Raw genomic sequence first — 24,385 nt, 5'->3', positions numbered from 1 at the left:
AGTGTTACTGTCTCCCTTATATTGTATGGTCGCAATTGGCTCAAGGAAATGAGTCCCACCTGCTTAATCCTTAGCTCCTTGGCTTCTCTAACTGCCACAGCCTACCCTCATTTAAATTGTAGGAAGCCACAGGAGAATCATAAGGAAACTGGTCCAGCAATGTCACTATTTTAATTATTTTAGCACTACTCAGTGCTCTGCTTTCATTCCTTTTCAGCAACAATAAATAATACAATCCTGATGTGACTGGAGTCTGTGACTCTGGGGGGGAGCCATTCACTGACTCAGCTGCTCCCCCCATAGTATCACAGAGCACACGCTAAGCTGCACAGGTTTATTTGTACCTTTGCCTTACCCCCTCACTGCTGAATTTGGAGGTTGTTTTGCCAGTTAAGAGACTGCACTGTGGTCACTATTGATTCTCGAGTGATTTGCTGAGTACAGATGAAAAAGGGTCATGGAAAATTCTGCCTGGAGAAACTTTAGTTTGAAATGACAGCAGTGTGCCTTGTGGCTAACCTGTCAGGAACTCCATTCTGGAGACAGGGAGGAATAGCTGTACAAATAGCTGTTATCTTGAAGATCTGGAGAAGTGACAACCACCATTACTTGGGGAGAATCCCAGTGAAAGTCATTGGTTTTCTACCAAGGAGCAATTCTGCAGTATTTCACCTTGAAGGATACCAGAAGCTGGGTAACCATTTCCCCGGCCCTCATTTTCTGTCATGGGAGTCTCTGTGACCACAGCTATCTGCTGCATGACACCGAGTACCTTTAGGTTTGAGGGTTGCCCCTGTATTGGGTGATGAAGGAAAAGTGCAAGTGAAGGACATAATTGTCTCTATTTAATACTACTGTAAAGTTTGGGGGTTTTAAAATTTTATATATTGTCACATTTTTTTACTAGTGGTATAAAGAATCTCAGCTCTTTAGCCCAGCAGTGCTCAAAGCGTGTTCCTCTGGGAGACAGCAGAACCTGTCCCAGGGAATATCCATAGAAAGCTGGGTGGGATTATACATGCAGCCAGGAAGACCTGCAACAGCACTGGGGCTGAAACTCTTCTAAGACTTTAGTTGGTGGCAGAGGTGGAAAACTCAGATGGCAGGACAGAAGGGGCACATGGCTGCTAGACTGAGCCACCTCATGTGTCGCCAGTTGCTTTGCAAACTCAGGGTGAAGGATAATGTACGGACTGTATCCGGAGGGAAAGGATACAAGGGATGAATGTTGAGAAACACTGCTGTAGCCATAGTACAGGAACAGCAGAAGCAGCAATGCAGACTCACTCACATTGTTCCTTGTGCCTGGGAATGCTTCCCCTGCGGCTAAAGGATAATAACTCATTTTCTTTACCCTTACAGTACATGGCATTTCTATGGAGATGGGTGCCAGTTAGTACTGGCTGTGTTGGTGCCTCTTATAATGAGGAATTGTTATATCCCTGACTCTGTTCTTTGTACTCTTCCTCCCACTGGAAAGGAAAAAATTTTGCTGTTGAAATAGCTGACCTCAAAACATGGACACAGCTGGGAAATCTGAGCATGTCCAGCCAAAGCAGCACATGAAATACATGTGCTTTAGCAAAACAGGGTTTGAAAAAGCTGAAAAACGTTGTCAGCCAGTGATGCAGACCTGACAAAACTATTCATGCTGCGTTTCAGGCAAGGAGGCATTGTACTTTATGTATTGCCATTTCGTAGCACTCATTGCCCAGAGAATCTACTACTAAATACTGAATCTGTTGCTAAGGTCCAGGTGCATGAATACCGGGCCATACTGAGGGGAGACAAAGTGACTGCTTCAAAGCATTCATGGAAAATGTATCCTTAAGAGGGCAAAATGTGTCCTTAAGAGGGCAAGTGTTAAAGAGAAAGAAGATGAGGTGCAGCTACTAACTGGAATGCACGGAGCAATTCTGCTTTTTTTTTTCTTCCTGTTTTAGGAAACAATGGAGTAGTTATGCCAGGTGTAGGAGAACATCTCTGAAGTGTGGAGGCTGCTAGATGTTCTGCTACATATCCTTGCTTTGTGTGATTAGAAAAGGCAACAAGAAAATGCAGCATTTCTGGATTTCAGAGATCCCCGTGGACAGGGATCCCTTTTATAAACATACTGTTTCTGCCATCACATAGAGAATTTTCTAAGCCTGGAAAACACTGCCTCTTCTATAACTTAGTGCCCACTTCATTATATACAAGACAATTTGTATGGTTTAGTTAAGGCAATTCCTAGTTTTAAAAATACAAAAGCTAGGAAAACTAATTGCTCCAGGTGACTTAAAAACTCAGTCTCATGGATCTGGTGTTATAGTAATGCAGATCATAATAGTAGCCCTTTCATTAAATCCTGTACTATGTCTCGTGCAGTGGGTTGGGAGGACCACCTCAAGAAATTTCTACAGCTTAGTACTAGCACTTTTTGAATGAATGGCTGTGTGCAGAACATACTGGAGTCATTGCTTTACAGAGAAGCAAAAAATCACTGAGCAATTGACTGGCAGTAGCTTGTGCAATTGCCTGCAACACACTTCCTGCAAGAACTCAGCCTATCCTTGAAATGTGAGAGCGGCTGCCTTCATTGGGAGAACTTGTCGGCAGTATGTTGCCATCACATTAGACTACGGCTTATAGAGTCGGGGCTGATTTCCCTTTTTATTTCCCCTCCAGACACCCAGTTGAAGCACTGGTGCAAGTGCCTATGGCTTTTCCTTTCCCCGTTGACACAGCAGAGCAGAACCTTTCTGTATAGCTACCTGTTGCACAGTCACCAAGAACAAATGTCAGTTGTGTTGCTTACTGAATACTGGGAAGTTGTAACTAGGAGAACAGGATAGGTTATTTGAAACAGTTCAGAAATGACATGTGTTCTGCAGCTTTTGCTGCCTGCATGATAATTATCTTGTAGCAAGTGCTGTTCCTGGTTAAAGATTCATGACTGTCTCTGAGACTGCTCCCCCGCGCCTGCAGAATTCCAGTCTGCCTGGCAGTAAAGATCCCTCTGGCCCCTGTCCCTTATTACTTCTCTACCTAGAATAGATTTTGCCTCTAACATGTCAGAAATTCAGGGAAGATTTGACTGCTAGTGATGGTAAATTGCCATCACTCTCTGGGTCCTATTATATGAGATACATGTCTATAGTATATTTTTATTCCCTTGAATTGGTATTCCCTCATATGCACACAGGCCATACAGTACCCCATGATCATATTGCACCTGTGTATCCGCTGGAAGACAGAGAATACACGTGTTTGGCTGGAAGGATTGATGCTTTCAGCCTGCGCAGCAATGAATGTGTCCTGATTCTTTTTTCTTTTCATAGACATGGATGCTCTTATGCCATGTCCAAAAGTATTGAGGTACTTCTGGTGGATATTAAGAGTAGGTACATGCTAGGAAACACTACAGGTGGAAGGGAAAAATACATTTTTTCCTGCCACTTCTTTAGTGTTATTGGTGTATGATCAAAAGAAAGGACTGACCTGATTTTCCACAGTGCTCAGCACCCACACATCCCAGTGAAGCTGATGAGAAGTGCAGGAGCTTAGTGTTTTTGAAATCAAGCCCAGAATATGATTCATAGTGCTGTGAAGGAGATACTTGACAACTAAATGAAAATATATACAGATAGAAGGTACCAAAGCATTTCTGTTGAACATTTTATTGTGAAGTAACCTTTTGGGTGGTGTTTCTATCACAAAGCTACAACTGTTGTATAGCTCTTACAACAGTTTTGTTGAAACAATATTTTCTGTATTTTAACTAGAGCATCCCTGTATGTAGAGAAAACAACTGCTATATGTTGTAATCACCTATATTTTGAAGCAGGCCTTTGCAAGATCCTGGCCATGGCTCTGCTCTCTGGAGGGTAAAACTCATCTGGGCTCAGAGTCAAGCATTCTCACTTATTTGCACTTGATGTTGTGGTCTGTGTGTTGATGCTGCGGCTGCACACTGATCCTTCAGTTAGTTGTATTGCCACGTCTGTAAAACAGCCTATATCTTGAAATGGCGAATCTTCCCAGGGCATGGAGGAGGAGGAGGAGGCACAAAGCTAACTGGGTGAGGTACTTTGTCATGCTGAGCAACCTCTGCAACTGCTCTCTTTGCTACAGATTTTGCTGAGAGCATGAAAGTAGGAAATTCTGAAGAACTGGATTCAGATGCAGCAGGGTTATTGTGGGAAAGCCTGAGATTATGGCTTGTGAAGCCTTGTACAACACTGGGCACCAGTCCTGCTGATGTATCTTGACCTGGTTGAGAGTAGGTAACTCCAGGCTGGAAAAGAAAAAGTTTGTGTTTGTGTTCAGTGAGTTGGGGCTTATAATACAGAGTCATTGATATCTTACTAGCTACCCTGCTCCTAACTAGATATAGGCCTCCAACCCAGGTACAAAATGTTCCTGACCATCACAGAAGTTTGATTTGCATTTGAACACAGGAGCCCAGGAAAACATTTTTAATATCCGGTGGATCATTAGCACCAAATTCTGTGCTATGTGAACTTCAGGGCCACCTGTGCAGCTGGCAAAACATTCAAGACCAGCTGTCTTATCCTTTCTTTCATATACCTCCTGGACAGCTAATTACTATTGTGTTATCAAGAGCTCTGGTCCGTAGGAAGTATTCAACCACCACCTAGCCCTTCTCAGACCAAAGGGAGGCTAAAATACCTGGAGAGCACTCAGGTCCAGTGCATATATGTTTCCCTCCTCTTGCTATAGCAGTGCAGGTCACGCTGCCTGAATTCAGTCACGTCTAAGGACTACTAGCAAAAAACCCCAGCTGATTTCATCTACCACAATGGCTCATTTATGTTTTACATCTGTCTATCTGCCCCATCCCCCTAGCTGAGCAGAGTTTGGTTCCCTTTGCCCTACCAGACATGTGAATCTCCCAGATGGTTAGGAGGACAAACTGCGTCAAGCATGGATGGCAGAGGTGACATAATTCCTGGCACAGAAATCCATAGGATAATCAGGAGCTACCTTACCTTGTTTTTTAGGATACAAAGTTAAACTCAAGTTATCACAGATAGCTAATGCAGTCTACAGTGAAAGAGGTAAACTCAGGGTGATTGCTTCTAACAGTACTAGTAGACTAGAATACTCTGGAAAGGAAGGGAATATCTGAGGTTGGTACCTGATGTCCATAGAGCTGGCAGTCCACTCTGAGGGCCTGTGAGGGGGACGTCACCATTGTTGCTGTGCAGAAACCAAAATTCTGGCAAAGCAGAACATAGTCAAGAGAAAATAGTTATAAAATAGAGGAGACCTGCATTACAATTTTTAATTTCAGTACATTTAGAAATAGCTACATCTTCTCATGTTTTATCTGAGCAGTAAAATGCTTGCTTTTAAGTCTGTTGGACTCAAAAGCCAAGCTATTTAAATGCATAACCAGCAAATAAGTGAAACTCCTGTATTCTTCTAGAGTAAGATCCTTTGTATGTCTGGATATGAGGGCGGGAAAGAATAGATAGGAATGTAGGTAAAAGGTTCCCACCCACCAAAACTGCCTAGGACTCAATTTCATCAGAAACAAAAGAAGAATTTTAGGATGATAAAGTATACAGTATAATTCTCAAGAGCCTATATATCAGAACAAAGCACACTTGACAGCACTTAAATTATAGGAAGGCGAAACAGTCTGCTCTTTTGTTATGTGTTTGTGTACTGTCCAGTACAAAGAGCCTGATTTTCTCAGGTGCTTATGTTAAGAAGAGTAAACAATAATATGTATTCTGTTGATTAAAAATATTTTGTGTTAAGGACACTTTGGTCCTCAAGCCTTTTTGAAATATATTCAAATGCATCAGGATTCAGTCCAGATACCTCAGAGAGAAGAGAAACGTGTGATATAGTTTTAGGAATTATATATTAAAAAGCATATCATGATGGTATACAACTCTTGCACTTTCATCCTCCCAAAGGTCTATTCCTGCACAAGTGCGAGTGCATCATGCCACTTTTCTACTTCTGAGCTGGCATACTTACAGACTGATCGTCAGGCAGCAGCTGACAAGCCTCCACATTATCTTTAGCTTCTTCTGCTGAGCAGTTCGTGGCAGCCACAGCAAACTCAACAGAGACAATATGCGCTGGGTAATACTGATAAAACAGGAAAATTGTTTAACTAACTTTGCACTGTGAAACTGCAGAGCTGCTGAGAAAAGATAAAAGGCAAATGTTGTGGCTTCTAGCTCTGCAGCTCACTGAAGTGAAAGGGAATCCTGTGGCTAAAATGACACAAAATGCTTGGGAAATCAACAGCAATTCAGGAGGGCAAATTAGAGCAAGCTAAATCTGTTTCCAGACATAACTAGTTAGCACTGCACAATTACCACGGAAGAAATATTCTGTTTACATGGAAGGCTAGACATAGTTCTAGCAATTACCTGTATTTTGGCTCTTCCGATCTCAAGGAGTCTGAGGTAAGCATCAGCAGTTTTGCTGTTGTGGTCATTGAGTGCTGCTGTAACAGTTGTTAATACCTCAGTGTTATTCAAACTTGCCAGCAGTGGACAGTCAGGGCAGAGTTGGAGAACATCTTCACTTGAGTCTGCAGGAGGAACCAAACAGATTATGTTTCAATCAGATTGTAGGTTGTTTTGAAAGGCATTATGAACCTATTCAGTCACACAAAACACTGTTTCATAGTCTGTCCCAAATTATAGTGGAAGGAATTTTTGCAGAACAGACTACAGATGGCAGTATTTCACATGATTTCTGCCATTCGAGTCTTTCTGCAAGCAAAAGTGCTGTGACTTCAATAGCACATTTCGAATGTTCTTACTCAGGTTTTAATCAATTCTCTTTCTGGCAAACTATCCATGACACCAATGAAAAGATGTCTCAGCTCACACAAGGAATGGTGGAAAAATGAAGATATTTTAGTTTACTGGAATTGCGTTTGCGTGAGTGTGTTGTTTCATTCACTCATTAGTTTTGAAAGTAGTACCGAAGACATCTTGTACAGAGCAAAGAGATCTCATACAGAGCATGCAGAATAGAGATTCCGCTTTCCCATAGATATTGAATATTGAAAATGTTGGGTTTAGTAAATAAGCTGCGTCTGGCAAAGGGGCTCTGAAGATGAACAAGCTCTAGTAAATTCAGTCCAACAAGGAATCAAATTCTTGAGGCTGAATTCCTGAGTGAAAAGCGTCAGTGCCAGCAATCTTTAGGTCGAATCTGGGAATTGCTCCCCAGGTAGTCTTATAGTATCTTCATTGTCATAGTAAAGAGGAGCAAAGAGAGAGGGCTGGGTTTGTACGTGAATGAAATCAGAAAAGGGGAAAAAATTACTTTCGAAACAGCTGGGTTTAGAAAACCCATTAACTGTCATCCTTTATGCCATATTTATACACAGCACTTGCTGGCGTTTTAGAATCAGAAAAGCTAGTGAAGTGTAACCACTGCTATAATAATGCTCCAGCCTCTAGATTCAAGCCTAAAGAACAAAGTCTTTACCTGCATGTGAGTGGCATTTACTAGCAAGTACAGATAACTTTCCATCCAACTTCTGCAGTTTGACATCACAGTCACCCTCAACTGCCTAGGGAGAGACAAAAATCAAAGGATTACATCATTCAGATAATTAGGAATTTCTGAAAAGGGCAAACTTTACCAAATTCAAAAGAACAGATCCTGGCTGAGCATTCCTGGCAAAATCAATCTGATTGCAAAGGCGCTGCTAGGCATGTCCTAGTGTCTGTGATTTTGTAAAAGGCAACCAGAGCTGCAAAATTTGGATCCAAATATGGATCTCAAAAGTATCAGAAGTGCCAGGGTAGCCAGATTATGGACATTTGGTTCAGGTTCTTCTCTCATAAAGAGCAAAGAATATGAATGCTTACGAATTAAGACCTTCTGCAGAGCTGTTTGGTAACATTCTTACTGATCTCGGCTGGTCAGTGGCCATGGTAACAGCAGTGTGCTGCCTTGTGTGAGCTGGCTCACATGCAACGTGATCCAGCCCGGGAGGAGATGTCAAAGGCAAAGCTGGAGTCACTGGGAAAAGGGAACAGTTAGAGTTACCTCCCCCAGGATGGAAAATGGGATCTGAGCCCTGGTGAATACAGGGGTGGATCATGATTCAAATTTAGTCATGAGCTCTGTGAATTGGGCCCCGTTCTAGAAACAGCAGGCTTAAATTGTCAGTTGCTCACTCTGCTTTCTGCTTAGAAACCAGAGCTGCCTGTACTCAGACAACTCTTCCACTGCTTTGGTTAGGGAAAGCTTTTCACAGTTGGATCACACTTGCATAAGAATAAAATATTTGAGGCCAGTAAATTCCAGCTGAGCATTACTTTGAAGGCAGAGCCCTGTCTGAAGGGAATAGCTCTTCTGCAGTCTTGAGTCGGACTAGGTGGCTAGACTTGATGGAATTTCACTATGTAACACCCCACATGTAGCCAAGGGAAGGTTGTGTTTGCACAGATTCACAACCTGCTCTATCTACAGTTTGCAAGGAGGCAGTGACATCTGGGCTGACCGTGGAGGGCTGAATCTGGAGCCCCTAAACAAGGCCCCATAGCATTCATGAACTGTATGTGGGATGTTACACTGACAGTGACCTGTCCTCTTCACATAACAGGACATGAAAGAAATCCAGGAGTGAAACCCTTCATGACATGAAGGCAACTAAATCAGCAAGGAGGTTATAAGTGATTGGGTTGTTATAGGCTGTCGTGGTTTAACCCGGCAGGCAGCCAAACACCACACAGCCGCTCGCTCACTCCCCCCACCCCCAGCGGGACGGGGAGAGAATCGGAAGGGTAAGAGTGAGAAAAACTCGTGAGTTGAGATAAAGACAGTTTAATAGAACAGAAAAGGGAAAATAATAATGGTAATGATAGAATATACAAAATGAGTGATGCACAATGCGATTGCTCACCACCCGCGCTGACTGATAACCAAGTAGCGATTGGTACTTCCTGGATCACGCCTACCCTTCATATACTGAGCATGACGTCACATGGTATGGAATACCCCGTTGGCCAGCTGGGCTGGCTGTCCTGGCTGTGCTCCCTCCCAACTCTTGTTTTGTTTTGTTTTGTTTTTCTTGAGCTGAATGTCCTTGACTAACAGGGTACTTAGCAACAACTGAAAACGTCAGTGTGTTATCAACATTCTTCTCATACTAAATCCAAAACACAGCACTAGGAAGAAATTTAACTCTATCCCAGCCAAAACCAGGACAAGCTGTTACAGTGATACAGTGTCTAATGGATGCTATCGTGGCCTCTAGCATCAACATACTGAACATGCACCTTTGGACAGAGCTAGTAGTGTTGTAGATACTCACATGTTCTGTGAAGCTCCTTACTGTGCAATTTGCAAGAGGCGTAGGGCTTAGAATATGGCACGTGGTCTCTAATAAGTCAAGTTCAAGAAACATTATGTCATTATTCAGCCCCTGGAAGAAAAAAAACCAACAGAAATTGTAGTAATTACTTCACAAAACATCACCAGATTTCTTCTCTGCGGTTGCGCTGTGGTCTCTGTTGCTGACTGTCATTGGGTGGCTCCAGGTATGCACTAGAGTAACTGAATAGGTCCTTACTATTTAACTTCATAAAAAACAGGACCCAGCTTTTTAGCTGGAGTAAGTCAAGATAGTCACATTGATTTTTTACCAGCTAAGGAACCGGCCTATAAATTTTGGAAAGTCCAGCCTGTATGTAGTGGGTCAGTTCTCTTAAGTTAACTTGATTTTATTTTGTTGGGTAGTTTTAAAAAATCAACAGCTGTCTTTGTTGATGAAAAATCTTTGTGTTTCTATAACCAGATACCAAATAAACACTGGTGCACATCGGCCTGTCCCATTTAGTCCATTGGAATTACACTGAATTGCATCAGCTAAGTTCCAGCCCCAATACTCGTGTTGTTTATGGGCTGCCGGATCTTTTATGGTTGTTCCTGAATCTTTGGAACTGTAACATAAGACATGTGAGTGGAAGAGCAGAAGTGAGGTTCCCTAGCTCCAAGATTGACTCCAAGGTTTGAGTCATGAGTGATTCCATTTAAAGCAATGAAGTTATTTTAGTGTAAAAGTATTAAATATGAGCAAAGCAGTGTCACCAGTGTTTTTGTGTGGGTAACTGTGGCACACTTCTGATCTCATTAATATCTGTTTTAGTCTCTTGTAAATGACTTTGGTATCCTCTCTCTCATAACAAGTAGAAAACAGCCACGGAGTTTCATTCTTGTTAATATTTGTGACTGTTTTCAATGTTTTGAGAGAATCAAAGGTTCTGAATGGGTGCATACATTGTATTCATGACTATTTCTACAGCCTTTCTAGATGCCTACAATGATGGCAATAGATCTTAGTGAAAATAAGACTACAAGCCGCAGTTATTTCCATTCAGCTTCCTTGTCAGCTCAATGGGATATTAGGTAAAATTAATGCCTACTACAAAATCCCTAATAGCGTGGAGTTATGATAGGTATGCATTTAGCCAACAAATAATTACCTGCATCATAAAGATTATCCTCACAGTTTTTCTCCAGATTAGCTACTGGGCTCATGAATCAGCACTTTGAATGATCTGCCCTAGCAAGCATGCTGCATTTGTAAAATGAGCTCTTTCTAGCATTGTACAAAAGTATCTGAACATTTCTCTCTCCCCCTCTGTTCTGCTCTTTGAGAGATACATTCCAGTGACCTGGATTCTCAACTGCTACCAGGTGGCATTGCCCCATTTAAATCAACAGATCCATGCTGATTTACCCCATGTGAGGATACAGCCCTTGGCAGGGCTTGTTGGTCATTTCCAAGCATCTCCAAGTTAACACAATGCTCTGCCTGCAAGCGCCTCACTTACCTGGGGTATCACGCGGATATTCTCAATTCTGTTTAAGACAAACTTGTATCCGTGATGACTGTGGCCATTAATATAACTCACAGCTACTTCTGCTGCTGCTTCAGATTCTGGGTCATCGCAGCCCAAGGGAGCAGGGGGAGCTGCTGGTACAGCTTTGTGAATTGGAAGCTGAACAAGCAGTATTAAAGCTACTAGTGCCTTCATGGCACCCGAGAAAACCCAATCCCTTTCAGAAATAAAGATCTAAGAATACTGTTCAGATGGTAGCTAGGTAGCTAGAACTGGGGTCTCATTTATATAGTACATACCACAGATTTCGCATGAGCGCATGTCTGATATTTGTCCCAGTTCCAAGAGGCATTGCAAACAACAAAAGAGAAAAGTAAATGTTAGGACATCAAGCTGACTGATTAATATTGGCCAAAGTAAATTTTATCAGGTAGGATATTGCGAAGTTTGCTACAGCAGCTAAAGAAGAAAGCATCAGCAAAACTGTAACCTAATTTTTGGACACTTTTCTACCAACCAAATACAGTACATGCAAGAGGAATATGATCCCTCCTGTTAAATGTGTAGAGATGCTAGCACTAATTAAGCTTTCCTGTAAATAGGACACATTCTGTTAGGGTGCAAATCTCACCAGACACCAGTCTAAATTGTGAGATCAGTAATATGATAAATTAGAAAACGGAATTTGAATCAGTTCTGAAGATCACATTCAACAGTAAATGTAATAATGTACCTACTTTTGCTACTGAATTCATTTGGAATAGTAAATGAGACGTGGTTTCTAAATCTTTTGCATCAGCTCTTTGTTTCTCTGAGTAATCTGAATACTTCCAGTAGTTCCTGGAATTTTATTTTGCAAAGCAGGCATCTTGTAGAAATTTTTCTGGAATATGTTGTACAGATTTGAGGATTTGGCATAAGATCCTAAAGGGCACAAAAGTGTTTTAAGGAGAATGTAGCCGCTTAAATGCTCAGGAGTGCTGGACTCCAGGTTATATTTACATTCACAGTGTACGTGTTTACAAAACAGTAACTGGATAACAAAAATGTTCTATGGAGCAGAATATAGCTTCTATGATGTGTCCAGCATTTAAGGTCTTTAATGACCTTAGATGACTTTAGCTAGATAGACTCTAGCTCAACCAATAGAAAAGTTTTTCCTGCAGGGATTTCAGACTAGGTTTCTATGATCCATTTTATGGTGGTGATCAGGCTGCAGACTAGTAAAGTTCCCTTTTGGCTTTAAAATATCTGAATCTCTGTCGTCATTTTCAAGAAGTTCAGGAATTAGCTACAGATTTGAGATGAATAGGAGGACTTCAGCATACTTAGAAGTTTTCACTTTAGATAAGTATTTCTCAGCTTGCAAGATAGGGTGAGTGGGGCTAAAAGATTTGTGAAAAAAGCAGTCTTGAGTCATGCCTCTCTCTTCTAGAATCTGGAAATACAGAAAACAGCATAAATAGAAATGGTTCTGTGGGACAGATTAAGTGATGAAGAAGGAGAATGGGAAGAGACTAAAAAGATGGAATTATTTCCTTCAGCTGGGTAGGATGAGGTGAGTTTTAGATACTAGGATTTGCATATTGAAGAGATTCCTGGAGAAAAGAAAGGCTCTTCCTCTTTCTTGCAGTAAAAAATTGCTCTGAGCATGATTTGTTTCTTCCCCTCACTTGAAGCAGGTGTTGTTTGGCATTTGTTCTGTTGTGTGGATGATCATTTGTCTTCTTGACTTTGGCCTGGAACACTTAAAGGATGAAGGTTTGGTGTCCCAAAAACACACTCTGAGTGTTACTTGTGGGTATCTTTTGAATCATGGCAAATTTATGTAGAAAGATAGTATTTTACTCTTTTAACCCACAGTTCAATTTCTAACCTGTGAATCTTTTAATTCCCTTTTTCCTTTTCTGGCGTGAAACATTGGGGTAAACTTCCAACAGGTGCAGACTGAAACTGGTTTTCACCTAAGTGACATATAATTACCCCAGCGAGGGACTTAGACCATTATTTATAAATTTAGTGTGGTTACTACTCAGTTTCGTAGGTTACATCTTCTCCACTTCAGAGTTGCAAATACTGTAGGATGTATAACATTTCTGCAGTCAAGCTCTAGGTATTCCTAAATATAATTTATAACTCAGTTCAGTCAACTTCACATTCCATTTTCAAAGAACAACTTTAAAAACTCAAATAACAAACCGGGTTTATTATCTTCTTTCTTCCCTCTCCATTGTCATTCACATTCAGTATTCCATTTACCAAGCAGGACAAAAAGGAAATACTTGGGAGTCCACTGTATCTCTTCTCAGTTTCTCTATAGGCTTACTCAAGACCTTCCCCTCTTGGTGACTGTATGAACTTTCTTTGCTGGCATACAGAGCATCAGAAATGTGCCCGCATGATTATGTGCTCAGTGCAACGCAGAATGTTTGCAGCCAGCACTTTGTGGGTGGCTTGTGATATGTGTGAGGAAATTGGTATTTGGTTTTTATGTTTGGGAATGGAGTTTGAAAGTGCAATCAGGTAGTTTGGCTACAGGTAATACGGCAAAGGAGCCTTTCACCTTTTGGATAGAGACTGACACAGATCTGCCTAATTATTCCCTTTTGGAAGTGAGATTGCTGACGTCAGTTCCCTGCAGGCCTGTGTCCCATCACAACTGGCCCTTTTTTGGCATTCTCACTCAAGAGGCAATAATTGCAGAAGACTTCTCATTGAACTCAGTACAGATCTATTCTCTCTCTTTCATGTCCGGGACAGAGTAGAAAGTTGTCCTTTAGTAGTGGCTGCAAATAGTTCTTACAGCACAGGAAAGTGAGCTGAATTCCATGGGCTCCTGGACAGAAGGTCACATCTCGACCCCACTGAAGTGAACAAGTCTTTCACAGAATCACAGCGTCACAGAATGGTTGACATTGAAAGGGACATCTGGAGGTCATCTTGTCCAACCCCACTGCACAAGCAGGGCCACCTAGAGGCAGTTGCCCAGAACCATGTCCAGGTGGCTTTTGAATATCTCCAAGGAAGGAGACTCCACAACATCTCTGGGCAACCTGTGCCCCTGCTCGGTCACCCTCACAGTATAAAAATGTTTCCTGATGTTCAGACAGAACCTCCTATTTCAGTTTGTGCTCATTGCCTCTGGTCCTCTCACTGGGTACCACTGAAAAGAGCCTGGCTCCGTCCTCTTTGCACCCTCCCTTCAGGTATTGATATATGTTAAGATCCCCCCAAGCCTTCTCTTCTCTATGCTAAGTAGTCCCAGCTCTCTCAGCCTTTCCTCATAGGAGAGGTGCTCCAGTACCTTAATCATCTTCGTGGCCCTTTGCTGCACTGTCTCCAGTATGTCCATGTCTCTCCCGTACTGAGGAGCCCAGAACTGGGCACAGCACTCCAGCTGTGGCCTCACCGGTGCTGAATGAAGGAGAAGGATCACCTCTCTAAAGCTGCTGGCAATATTTTGCCTAGTGCAGCCCAGGATACCGTTAGCCCTCTTTGTGGCAAGGGCACATTGTTGGCTCATGTTCAACTTGGTGCCCGCCAGGACCCCCAGGTCCTTTTCTGCCAAGCTGCTTTCCACCCCGGCATATATTCATGCATGGGGTGATTCCTCCCCAGATGCAGGATTTCAGACTTCTTGTTGAAGTTCATGAGGTTCCTGTCAGCACATTTCTCCAGCCTGTCGTGGTCCATCTGGATGGCAGCATGACCCTCTGGCATATCAGTCACTCTCCCAGTTTTGTGTCATCTACAAACTTGCTGGGGGTACACTCTGCCTCATCATCCAGAACATTAATGAAGATGTTAAACAGGACTGGACCCCAGTATTGGCCCCTGGGGTACACCGCTAATTACTGGCCTCCAACTAGGCTTTGTGCCACTGATCACTACGCTCCAAGCCCAGCCATTCAGCCAGTTTTCAATCCACCTCAATCCACCTTTCATGTCAGTAGTGTTAGACTTCGGCCCTAGTGGATTAGGTTGCCTGAGAGACTTGACAAGGCTTCACTGTGATGGAAGTAGAACAAGTTGGGTTTACTGCCCTTGTTATATAAAATATAGTATTGATTCTATGCTCAAGAATTGAGGCTCCACTGAATCTCAGATCTTAATAATTCATATAAACCACAACGGAAAGGTGAGTTGATGGTTTTCTTTTTTGCTTTCTCTTTTTTTTTTTTTGGTTGGATGCTTAGAACAACCAGTGATGATTGGAAACTTGCTGCCCCTGCTCAACCTCATCTGGAAAAAAAGCAAAGAATTGCTTCCACAAGATGTCAAGTTGACACTTTCCAGAGCTTAAAATTCAAACAAATTAAACAAGCAAACAGATAAATATCATCTTTATAAAGCTTCAGATCAAAGTTAAACACTTGTGGGGATTTCTGAGGCTCTCTTTTCAGATTACTAAAATGTCATTTTTTGGTAAAGCAGACAGAACTGGTCCAATTCTCTGCACCACATCAAAAGATGCATTTCTGAGCAGTCAGGCATTGTACAGTACTGCAAAACTTAATCACCTCTTGCTTTACACTTGATTAAGTACATTACTTTTGGATCATAGAGTTCACAAGATATTGGAACATCAGGGCTGTCTTCTATATAACCATCACCTACACAGAAACCTGCACACTAAAGCAAGAAAATGCAGGGAAAATGTCAGATAGTTAAAAGTGACCAGTCTTGTCAAGGCGGCATATTGCTTCCTTAAATGACAGTATAATCAGCATTTAAAAATAAAGTGTATGAAAACCCATAGAGGTCTGAGAAAAACCTGAAGACAAATTAGACTAATTGATTTGCATAATCTTATTGGCCCCTTTCCACTACGTGGGCAAATCGTCAGCAGATGTAAGTTGGCTTATATTCACTACAGCCCAAGTCCCCCAGTGTCCCTATACCAGAAATTTCAGGCTGCAGAAAAACCTGTGAAGTCTGAACAGTTTTACCAGACTCTAATAGTAGAACATTATACGTTAATTCATTTAAATTTTTTAAAATATGAGAGTCTTTAAGAGAGGAAAGGCTGATCATGTGCCATAGTTTGCTGTAGTATTTGCAGTTGAGAGATTTCTTACTGTGAGAAATAAAATGTGCAAACATGGCACCTAATTTGGGAGCCTCTAGTTTTGGGCGCCCAGCTAGAGATTCCTTTTCACTCAACTTTGCTGATCTCAATCTGTTAATCTCTATTTTCTTTTGACTGTAAAATGGAAATACCTATTTTCCGTTTTACTGCTGTGATCTGAAATAACTCACTGAATTTTGTAAAAAGTTTCAATATCACTGGGTAGAAGGATCTATTCAAAACATTAGAGGAATCTATGAGTCAGGCAAACCAGATGCCAGTCGGTAAAAATTTAGGGATTCCTGGTCTTACTGGAGATGTAGCAGGATTGAGAGGGTTGAAATTTGGGCTCCCAGATTTAGTATTGATTATTCCAGAGAAATTTTATTTGCTGGAGTTTCTTTTCAAAAACTGTATTGCTTTTTTTTTTTTGAAAGAGCATGAAAAGTTGTCAAGAACTCTGAAATTTTTACTGGAAGGTAAATTCTAATTTTTGACCAGCTCTCCCAGACAAAGCCAACCAAGTCTATTTCTGTTCTGTTCTCTCTTGTTCTATTTTGCTCTTCCATTGTCTATGCCACTGAAATACTTGAGTGCCTTCCAGAAGTACATCAAGTGACATAACTAGCATTTGTTACATGAAAGTCTATTCTCCTTCTCTTCCCAGTGGGAAGATTATATAAGATGTTTTGTCTTAGTGAAGTTTTTGATTGATTTAAATTTTCCTCCCCATTTCCGCATTTTCTCTGCTATGTGTTTTGATGTTGCAGTCAGTAACAAGAGCAGTTTTCTGAGTTGAGGGTTTTCAAGTCCCTGTATGACTTTCCCTGTGTTATGCTGTCCTGGTATGTAAGACCCCCCTTCCTAAATTTTTATACTTTTTTACCCTTTTATCAAGGTCAAAGTTATTTATGTTGCCATGCAACTCTTAACAGTGGGATATTTTTGCTTCAGCCCTGCAGGGATGTCATGGTTCTCTCAGTATCATGCCTGTGCAATTTGATGGGTGTGGGAAAGCTGTGTTAGAGATGGATAGATGGCAACTGTGAAATCAGAGATTAGCAGCTACTGAAGTTTTTCTTTTGGCTTTATGTCCTTATGCTATAGTTTGGGCTTCCAGCTTGTATGGGTGCTCCCCATGATCATTGTTTCATATCAGAACGTAGAACAAATAAAGCAAGATACCTGGGAAGAGACTGCAGAGCTGAACAGCAGGAGCAAACAGTGGATCAGACAACAGAAACAGAGTATTTCTCACTGAGTAAACAGACACTCTCCAGTCAAACTGACCTCTCCTTGTCTCAGTGAACAGCACGTCAACCTAAGTGAATTTAACCTCCACTCGCTATGAGAACCAATGATTGTCCTGGCATTACCAGGGTATCCACAGACACATGGCTCCAGTTTAAAAAGGCAAATTGAAACATGCCACATTAATTCCTTCTACTTACAGGAATGTTTGAAGATGTAAATGCACAGTTGGTCTGGATGCTGTCACGTCCTATGATGCTGTTAGTCTCTTTGATGGAGAACTCCACATGATAACTCCACATGTTATCTTCCCTTGCTGAGTTAAATCCCGAAATTTAGTAGCAAGTGTTAGGGAAACCTGCTGTGCTCTCTGGATTCCCACATGCTCAGCTGCAATGACATGTTTTTGATGTGAGAAACCAAGTTCACTCTTGGCACTGTAAGTAAGTGCTTTTTCCACTGAGTTTGGTAGAAAAAGCTGTACGTTCATTCTTATGCTGTGACAGTCTAGGAACATGAAGTTGTTACCTACTTACACTGGGCTACTCTTTTGAAAACAGTGCATGTGGTTCCATGTGGCGGCTCATTGGCATGAGTGACAGGAGGGTCCATGCTGTTACAGGCAGGGCTAAGGAATAGCAGGTGGGAGGATGGCAAACTGATACGCTTTCTCACCTTGGAGCACTCCTTCAGGGGCATGACAAACTCAATCAATATCCCAGTGAGATTTACATAATTCTGACAAGCAAAAAGATTTTTAAAAAATTAAAGTTATGTATTTTTAGTGAGGCAGATGATCAAGGAGGTTTTTTTACTGCTACATGTCCCTAAATCATCCATTTATTCAACTCTTTCTGATGCCTTGCAACCACATGGCTAAAAAACTGGAACTAGGATAGGAAACATTAGGGGGACATTTTAATTTAATAGCATGGGGGCAATATATTAATAACACTTTACAATAGGGGAAGTGGGTCTTTCCAAGTTAGTAAAATTTGAAAGAAATTAAATAGACGTTCCTGTTTAAGGAGTTGAAATTTTGCATGTTAGACATAAAGTACGGTTGACTTTTATGACAACAAAGTAGTTAGACTTACAGCTTCCCTTGCTTAATTTACACAACATCAGATTCACAGCAGACAAGGACTCCAAGCTGTCAAGAGCAATAAACATGAGGCACTGTGAACAGACACAGGTGCCCAGGTGACCTTCTCCTTAGTGTCTAAAAGAAAGGGAGATGTGAATGTAAGCATCGTGGGCTGATTAAAAACAACATCCAGTGTCACATTTATATAAAGAGGTGCACATCAACACCTTTTCCTGATATGTTTGTGAATTTGTTAAGTTTTGAAATGCCAAAGGAAAGACAGCTGTATCTTTGTTTACATTCAGCCCAGAAATTCTGAACCTAACAGTGATGATAAATTTTGCCAGTTAGAAAGTATACATATAACGTGGCTAGTGCAGAATACTGCTTTTGTACTCATGGATTTATGAATAAAACAGGTAAAGATAACTCACAGGACCACTTTGATGAGACTACAAGATTTTGTAGTAGGCATCTCAGCCTTTGCTTTTGCCATATCCGCTCTGCTGTTCTGTCGAACATTGTTGGTCTCAATGGGTTTCTAATTTTTCCATTCATTATTTCCATTCTTCATTGCTGGTGGCAGCACCCTTTCTCTGATATCGAGGTCTGCCTCTTGAAGGGGATCTTGGGTCTTTTTGAGTCCTCTTGTTTAATACAATCAGCCTGGGTCTACATCATAATCTTCTTCCTGCCAAATATATCTGAAATCCCTATTTTATCTGCCACTATAGCTCAAATTGTTCATATATGCTGATTTCCGTATGATGATCTCCTCTACAGCACAACCACTGATCCTACTCCCTATGCTAGTCTGCTGAGTATGTCATCGTTTCTCCATTCATGAGAACATCAAGCTCAATTTTCTCCTCTCATCTGCAAGGCCCTGGCCAAGACCAGACCTTCTCGGTCAACTGTTCACCTGGATCTCACCTCGTCCCCACTGCCATCACTATGTCTTTGAGCCATTCAGCCATGTCACTGACAGATATGTCTCTCTCGCTCTCTTCAGAAAGAATCCCGTTTCTGAGCTTGTCCTTGAGGCTATCACCTCTCTGAATTCTCACAAGGACTGGCTGTGCCCCTTGACACATTATCTAAAGTATGACTTTTAAACCTGTGTTTATTATACAAAGAGCTGCACTTACACTGAAAAGTTTTTAGGACCCCACAAGACAAAACATTTGAAAACCACCTGAAATGGTGAGTTTGTCTGCTTCATTTCTGTTTTGTCAGGTATTTGCCTAATCTGCCTTTAAGAGCACACATGGCAATGCCACTCCAGGGACAGCATTATCTTCTTTGCTTACTAAGAGCAGTTTGGTATGAAACATTCCTTTGAAAACGGAGGTCTTAGCTGGCCCATTCCTAACTCTTGCCTGCATGTTGGTGTATGTAAAGAAGGAGGAAATCATCCTGTAGTCCACACACAAGTCTCGAAAATGAGACTGTTCTGGGGATAGCTGGAGGAAAGTCTTTCACTGACAAAATGGAACACATAATATTTACTTGCTATAGAAGAGAGGTGAGGTCTGGTTCATACATTTTGAAACCTGTGAGTTCCTAACAGAAAAGTTGTTAATGCTGGTGTCAAACATTGCTATTTATCTTGCTGTATAACTCACCTGGAACTCAGCTGCAGTTGCATTAACACTGGAGCGTAAGGCTTGACTAGGATTAGGGTATGGCAATTCCCAGGTACTTTCTGAAAGGAAACAAGATCTTTTGTTAACTTTGCACCAATAAGAATATAGTAGATGCCATTTGCCTTAAGTTTCATGACAAATTATTTGCTTCATTGTAGGAAGCTTCTGTTATGCTGTTGTAACGATGCAAGTTAAGGATTCAATTTTTGAGAGAACTGCTGGGTGTTGGTTAGAAATCTTGCAATCTGAAATCTCACTCAGTAGGTATTTCCAGAGGAAATAATTTTCTGAGTGCAGCTGAAGTACTGTTAAAGATTATTGTGTAATGTCATGTGTGTATCATAGGAACAGGTAGAGAGAGAGCACTAAAAGGGGATTTCTTTGCTTGAAATTCCTAACTATTGTCAGTGTTCATCTCTTTCTTGGCTTTTCATATAGCCCTGCAAGTTCTTGAGAGTCAGGTACTTGGGGCAGGGTCAGGGAAATGCCAGTACAGATGGACAGATGTGCTACATGTGCTTTGGAGAGCTAAAGCACTGTTGCAAAGAACTGCTAGAGACTATTTGTACACAGAGAACCAAATAATTCATATTCCCTGCTCTGTAATCAAAAGCCATTCTTGGCTGGGGGAGATCCCTACAACAACATTCTTGCCTCCCCTTGAGAGAAGGAAGCCAATGATTATTCTGTAACCCTTCATTATCATTCAGTGTGGTATAAACTGGCCAGGACTTGAACTCTCAAGTGCCCAGGAGGGCCAGTACATGAATATACCTTGTGTCAGCAGAGGCCATTTCAAATAATACAGATGATGACAGATTGATGTTGGTAGCTCATTAGGCAAAGCACTGACCGAGACATCAAATTCCTTTCAGCAAGAATATGGCTGGACTGTTTGCTGTTGTGCATTAATGGAGAGACGCATTTTTCTTCTTTGATTTCTCTTGCTTCCTGCTTCCCATGTTTGCATTAGACAGTGCCGGCTATCAGATCTGTCATCGTGTTTGACTTTCCTAATGCGAACAGCTGTGCCAGAAGAATCAAGGTGTAAAGCTAAACCCAATCTGTATATATGGTATATATAGTACATTTCAACAAAAGACCTGTGTTCACAAGCGTCCTGTGGCAGATTTTAATATAACACTTGGCTTGTAGCTTGTCCAGATCCAATAGTACAATCTTCCCACCTATGCCTGAAAAGATAGAGGACAGATTTCTGAAACAAGGTAAGGTGTATTTAAATTGCTGTCCTCTTGAAATGCTAACTCCTGCTCTTGTGCATTATGCTTTCACACTTTTGGGGCATGCCTTAACCCATGTGGTTAAGCTGGTAGCCTGTGGGCCAGATCTGGCCTTCTGCCTCTTCCTGAAGAAGATGGGGAGCAATTTTGCAAGCAGCAAACACTACCACAGTTCTCTACCTACCTGTCACAGTCCAACAGAGGAAGCCAGGTGACTTCTGCTGCCATCACCTTCCTCCCCAGTGATCTGTCTGGCGAGGAAGACAGAGTGCACTGGGCAACTTGCTGCAGAGAAGATAGGGAGGTCCAAGATTTAGTGGGGGAAGGAATCCCCAGACCATATTCGGTCCTTGTGCCTAGCAAGGATAAAATACTGTGTAGTCTCGGGGCTAAGTAAGGGCAAATATGTCTGAGGCTTGTTGGCCACTGTAACTACCCAAGAAGAAGGGGTGGTGCTGGTGCCAGAAAAGAGGAGTCCACAACTGCTGAGAGGGACCACAGAGATGAGATGGACACCCAAAGGAAGAAATCAAAGCAAGGAGAGGAGGAGGGGAGTACTCAGCAACTGAAAAGATCCCAGGGTGAGGATGGGTGCTAAAATAACTGTGACTCTGATGGCTGCCTGCTGCAAACAGCTTATTAGCCCCCGTGCATACCAGAGGGTTGATCCAGCCTCATTGTAGAGCATCATCTCTGGAGGTTCTTTGCAGCTGTGCAGTCTGTGGCTTTGTAATTCAATAAGTAATCTTACAATACACTGGGTACTTTATCCTCACAGCTGATACTATACTCAGTGCTTTTCATATCCAAAATGGTTTTACAAACTATATGGGTAATCATCCCTTGGAGATAGGAAGAGACAAACATTGCATTTATACAAAATATAATGCTGGAATAAACACCGCTGCCATTCTAGTATGGTAAATGTCACAAACGGACCTGATTGCTATGATACAAAAATGATCTTTTAAAGTGAATATGCATTTTTCCCTGTTTACTGTAGTTTTCACTGCTGTTAGGTCCTTGTCTTTCAGCTGTGGTCTAAGGTATACCCACAGAGTAAATTGCAAGACTGGTGATGAACTGCTTTAAGTAGAACTGGCTTTAAATAAAGTCAATGAGGAATGACGATATGGGGCAGGAGTAGACTGTCAGACATTTCCCACGTTGCAGTGTTGTCCTAGACATCTTACATGAAAAGATTAGTGTTAACATTACATCTAATGTTACTAATCTGATGATTCACATACCTTTTATTGATTTTGTTTGAATTGAGTTTGTAACTGTTGGTTTGGTCTTAATTTATATAACTAGTGGCCAAATGCACTGTTTGCTTAGTAATTCTTGCATTACAGAGATCTAGATGCAATGACAGTAACTGCGCCTGGCAGTCTACCATCTGGGTACATGCTAATAAAATAATCATCTGCATAATTTTGGAAGTCATTGCAGATACTGGGGGAAAAATGTATTGGGTTTGATCTGAAAATTGCAGGCAGCTCAGTAGAATAATAATGATACAAATAATTTCCCCTAAAATCCTGGAATAGTCTCTGGTGGGATTTATTTTACATGCATCATGAAGCTGCCTATGTTAACTTTGCTTTGATATCAAAGGTAAATAGAGGGTGAATGATTAAATCATTTCTATTCAGTTTTGCTGAAAGTAAAATTTAAGTCAGTAAGAAATGAACAATTTCTGCTCTGGATTATGACAGTAATGAGGGGGGAAAACCCTTTTTTCTTGCTTCACTAAATAATAAACTATTAGGGCTACAGATCTCGGTCACAATTGGGTCCCATTGTTAGGATCAATATGCGTTTGTAAGGAAAAGACAGTTCGCTCTCCAAGGAATATATGCTCTTTGGCTTCTTCTGCATTCTGAAATCAATGGTAACTCACCCCAAAGCTGCCCCCAAATCAATCCAGAAAAAGTAATAATTCCTTAAGAAGTATGTCTCTGTGAGAAGATATGTGTGGCTCCAAGACATTAGCACCATACTTTATTCAGGAGCAACTTCCCCTATGCCAGTCCAAAGGCCATTTCTGCAGCTGGAGCTGATCACAAAACATCTTATTTTGGGGCAGGAGTGCCCACGCATTAGGTTATTTCTGAAATAGCTATTTCCATATTCAGTTCCCACTCTGTCTCCATCCAGTTTATCTTTACCAAGAACACTGGAGAGGGTGCAACAGTGCCTGTGGAAAAACCATTGGAGCAATGAGCCAGACTGGTTGGTATCTTGGGTAGAGCAGAGAGGGGGACTGGAGATCTTCTGTTATTTTTGATCTTGGACGCCACAAATTGAAACTTCCCAGCAACTGAAGCCTGTGAAAAGAATCGTGGGAGGGAAAAATAGGAAAACCCATTAAATTGCACTGAAACTAATTGGGTTGGAAGAGCTTTTATGAAGGCCAGCGTGGAACTTTTGTAGGTATTTTAAAAAACATTTCTCACTTACTGGCTGGGTTTATAGCCTGTCCCCTCAGACTAGAGACAATGTGGGATAGTTAATGCAAAAGATTGTACTCAGGCTTTTGAGTGATGGATATTTAAACAGAGAGCTTGAGCTGGGAAACCAGTTTAGCCAAGTTTGAAGGGAAAACGGAATGCAAAATTACCAAGAGCAAAACAGATATCAAGACAGTGTTAAACAGACTTGCAGAATACTATGGGAAGCTTGTGGTAGGAGAGAAGGAAGGATGAACAGGCTTTCCTAGAGCAGAGGTTCAAGTTTGCTGTGTAACAAAGGTCAGAGAAATGTGACCTGAAATAAGAGCAGAAAGGTGTCCATGTTTTTGAAGAGAAGCTATTAGGACAGAAGAACCTGAGCCTGCAAACAAAAAATGCTTCAGAGTAGCTAGGACCTAGAGGAAGCGCTGTGTATGAGGTTAAGCACATTTTACCTGCAGCCAAACTCTCTTACACTTATAATTTCTAGTGTTCAGAAGTCTGTGGAAAACCTCCACCAGTGACAAGTCCCAGAGAGGCACATTCTGGATTCAGGGGTTTGTACCTTCAGTGAGATGGTGAATGTGCTGGGAGAAAATTAAGGAGATGATAGTGCTAGTAGCAGGTATTAAGCACTGGGCTCAGAGACTGCCACTGCCAACTGTTTTGCAGCCTCTGCTCCATTTCTGCAGATCGAATGCCAGGATCCATGCCTAATGCTTCCCAACCACAGCAAACTCGGGGCAACCTGGCAGATGTCCATCAGAGGTACTCAACCACATCCGTGACGCTGTGACAGGT

The 24,385-nt window shown here is 41.6% G+C and overlaps 1 protein-coding gene across 1 annotated transcript; it reads right to left on the bottom strand.

Moving 5' to 3' along the window:
- Positions 1 to 3,628: 3,628 nt before the first annotated feature.
- AHSG (alpha 2-HS glycoprotein) lies at positions 3,629 to 11,098 on the bottom strand. Its single transcript, XM_075157283.1, has 7 exons — positions 10,830 to 11,098; positions 9,308 to 9,418; positions 7,471 to 7,555; positions 6,396 to 6,559; positions 5,995 to 6,108; positions 5,141 to 5,221; positions 3,629 to 4,276 (listed from the first exon to the last, which is right to left on the bottom strand). The coding sequence occupies exons 1-7, from the start codon at positions 11,031 to 11,033 to the stop codon at positions 3,995 to 3,997; spliced, it is 1,041 nt and encodes a 346-aa protein (XP_075013384.1). The 5' UTR covers positions 11,034 to 11,098; the 3' UTR covers positions 3,629 to 3,994.
- Positions 11,099 to 24,385: the final 13,287 nt, after the last annotated feature.

The sequence above is a fragment of the Calonectris borealis genome, chromosome 9, assembly GCF_964195595.1.
Source record: "Calonectris borealis chromosome 9, bCalBor7.hap1.2, whole genome shotgun sequence".
Classification (NCBI taxonomy): Eukaryota; Metazoa; Chordata; class Aves; order Procellariiformes; family Procellariidae; genus Calonectris; species Calonectris borealis.
Note: the sequence above shows the minus strand (reverse complement) of the source record. Positions and strands in the feature narration are given on the sequence as shown.

Bases quoted from the DNA above. Each gene is read 5' to 3' on its own strand.
- AHSG (XM_075157283.1), bottom strand. From the start codon at position 11,033: ATGAAGGCACTAGTAGCTTTAATACTGCTTGTTCAGCTTCCAATTCAC. The intron at 7,556-9,307 runs GTGAGTATCTAC...GTCTCTCCCTAG, and splicing joins TAAGGAGCTTCACAGAACAT to GCAGTTGAGGGTGACTGTGA. The intron at 5,222-5,994 runs GTAAGTATGCCA...CTGCTTTGCCAG, and splicing joins TGCTGCCTGACGATCAGTCT to AATTTTGGTTTCTGCACAGC.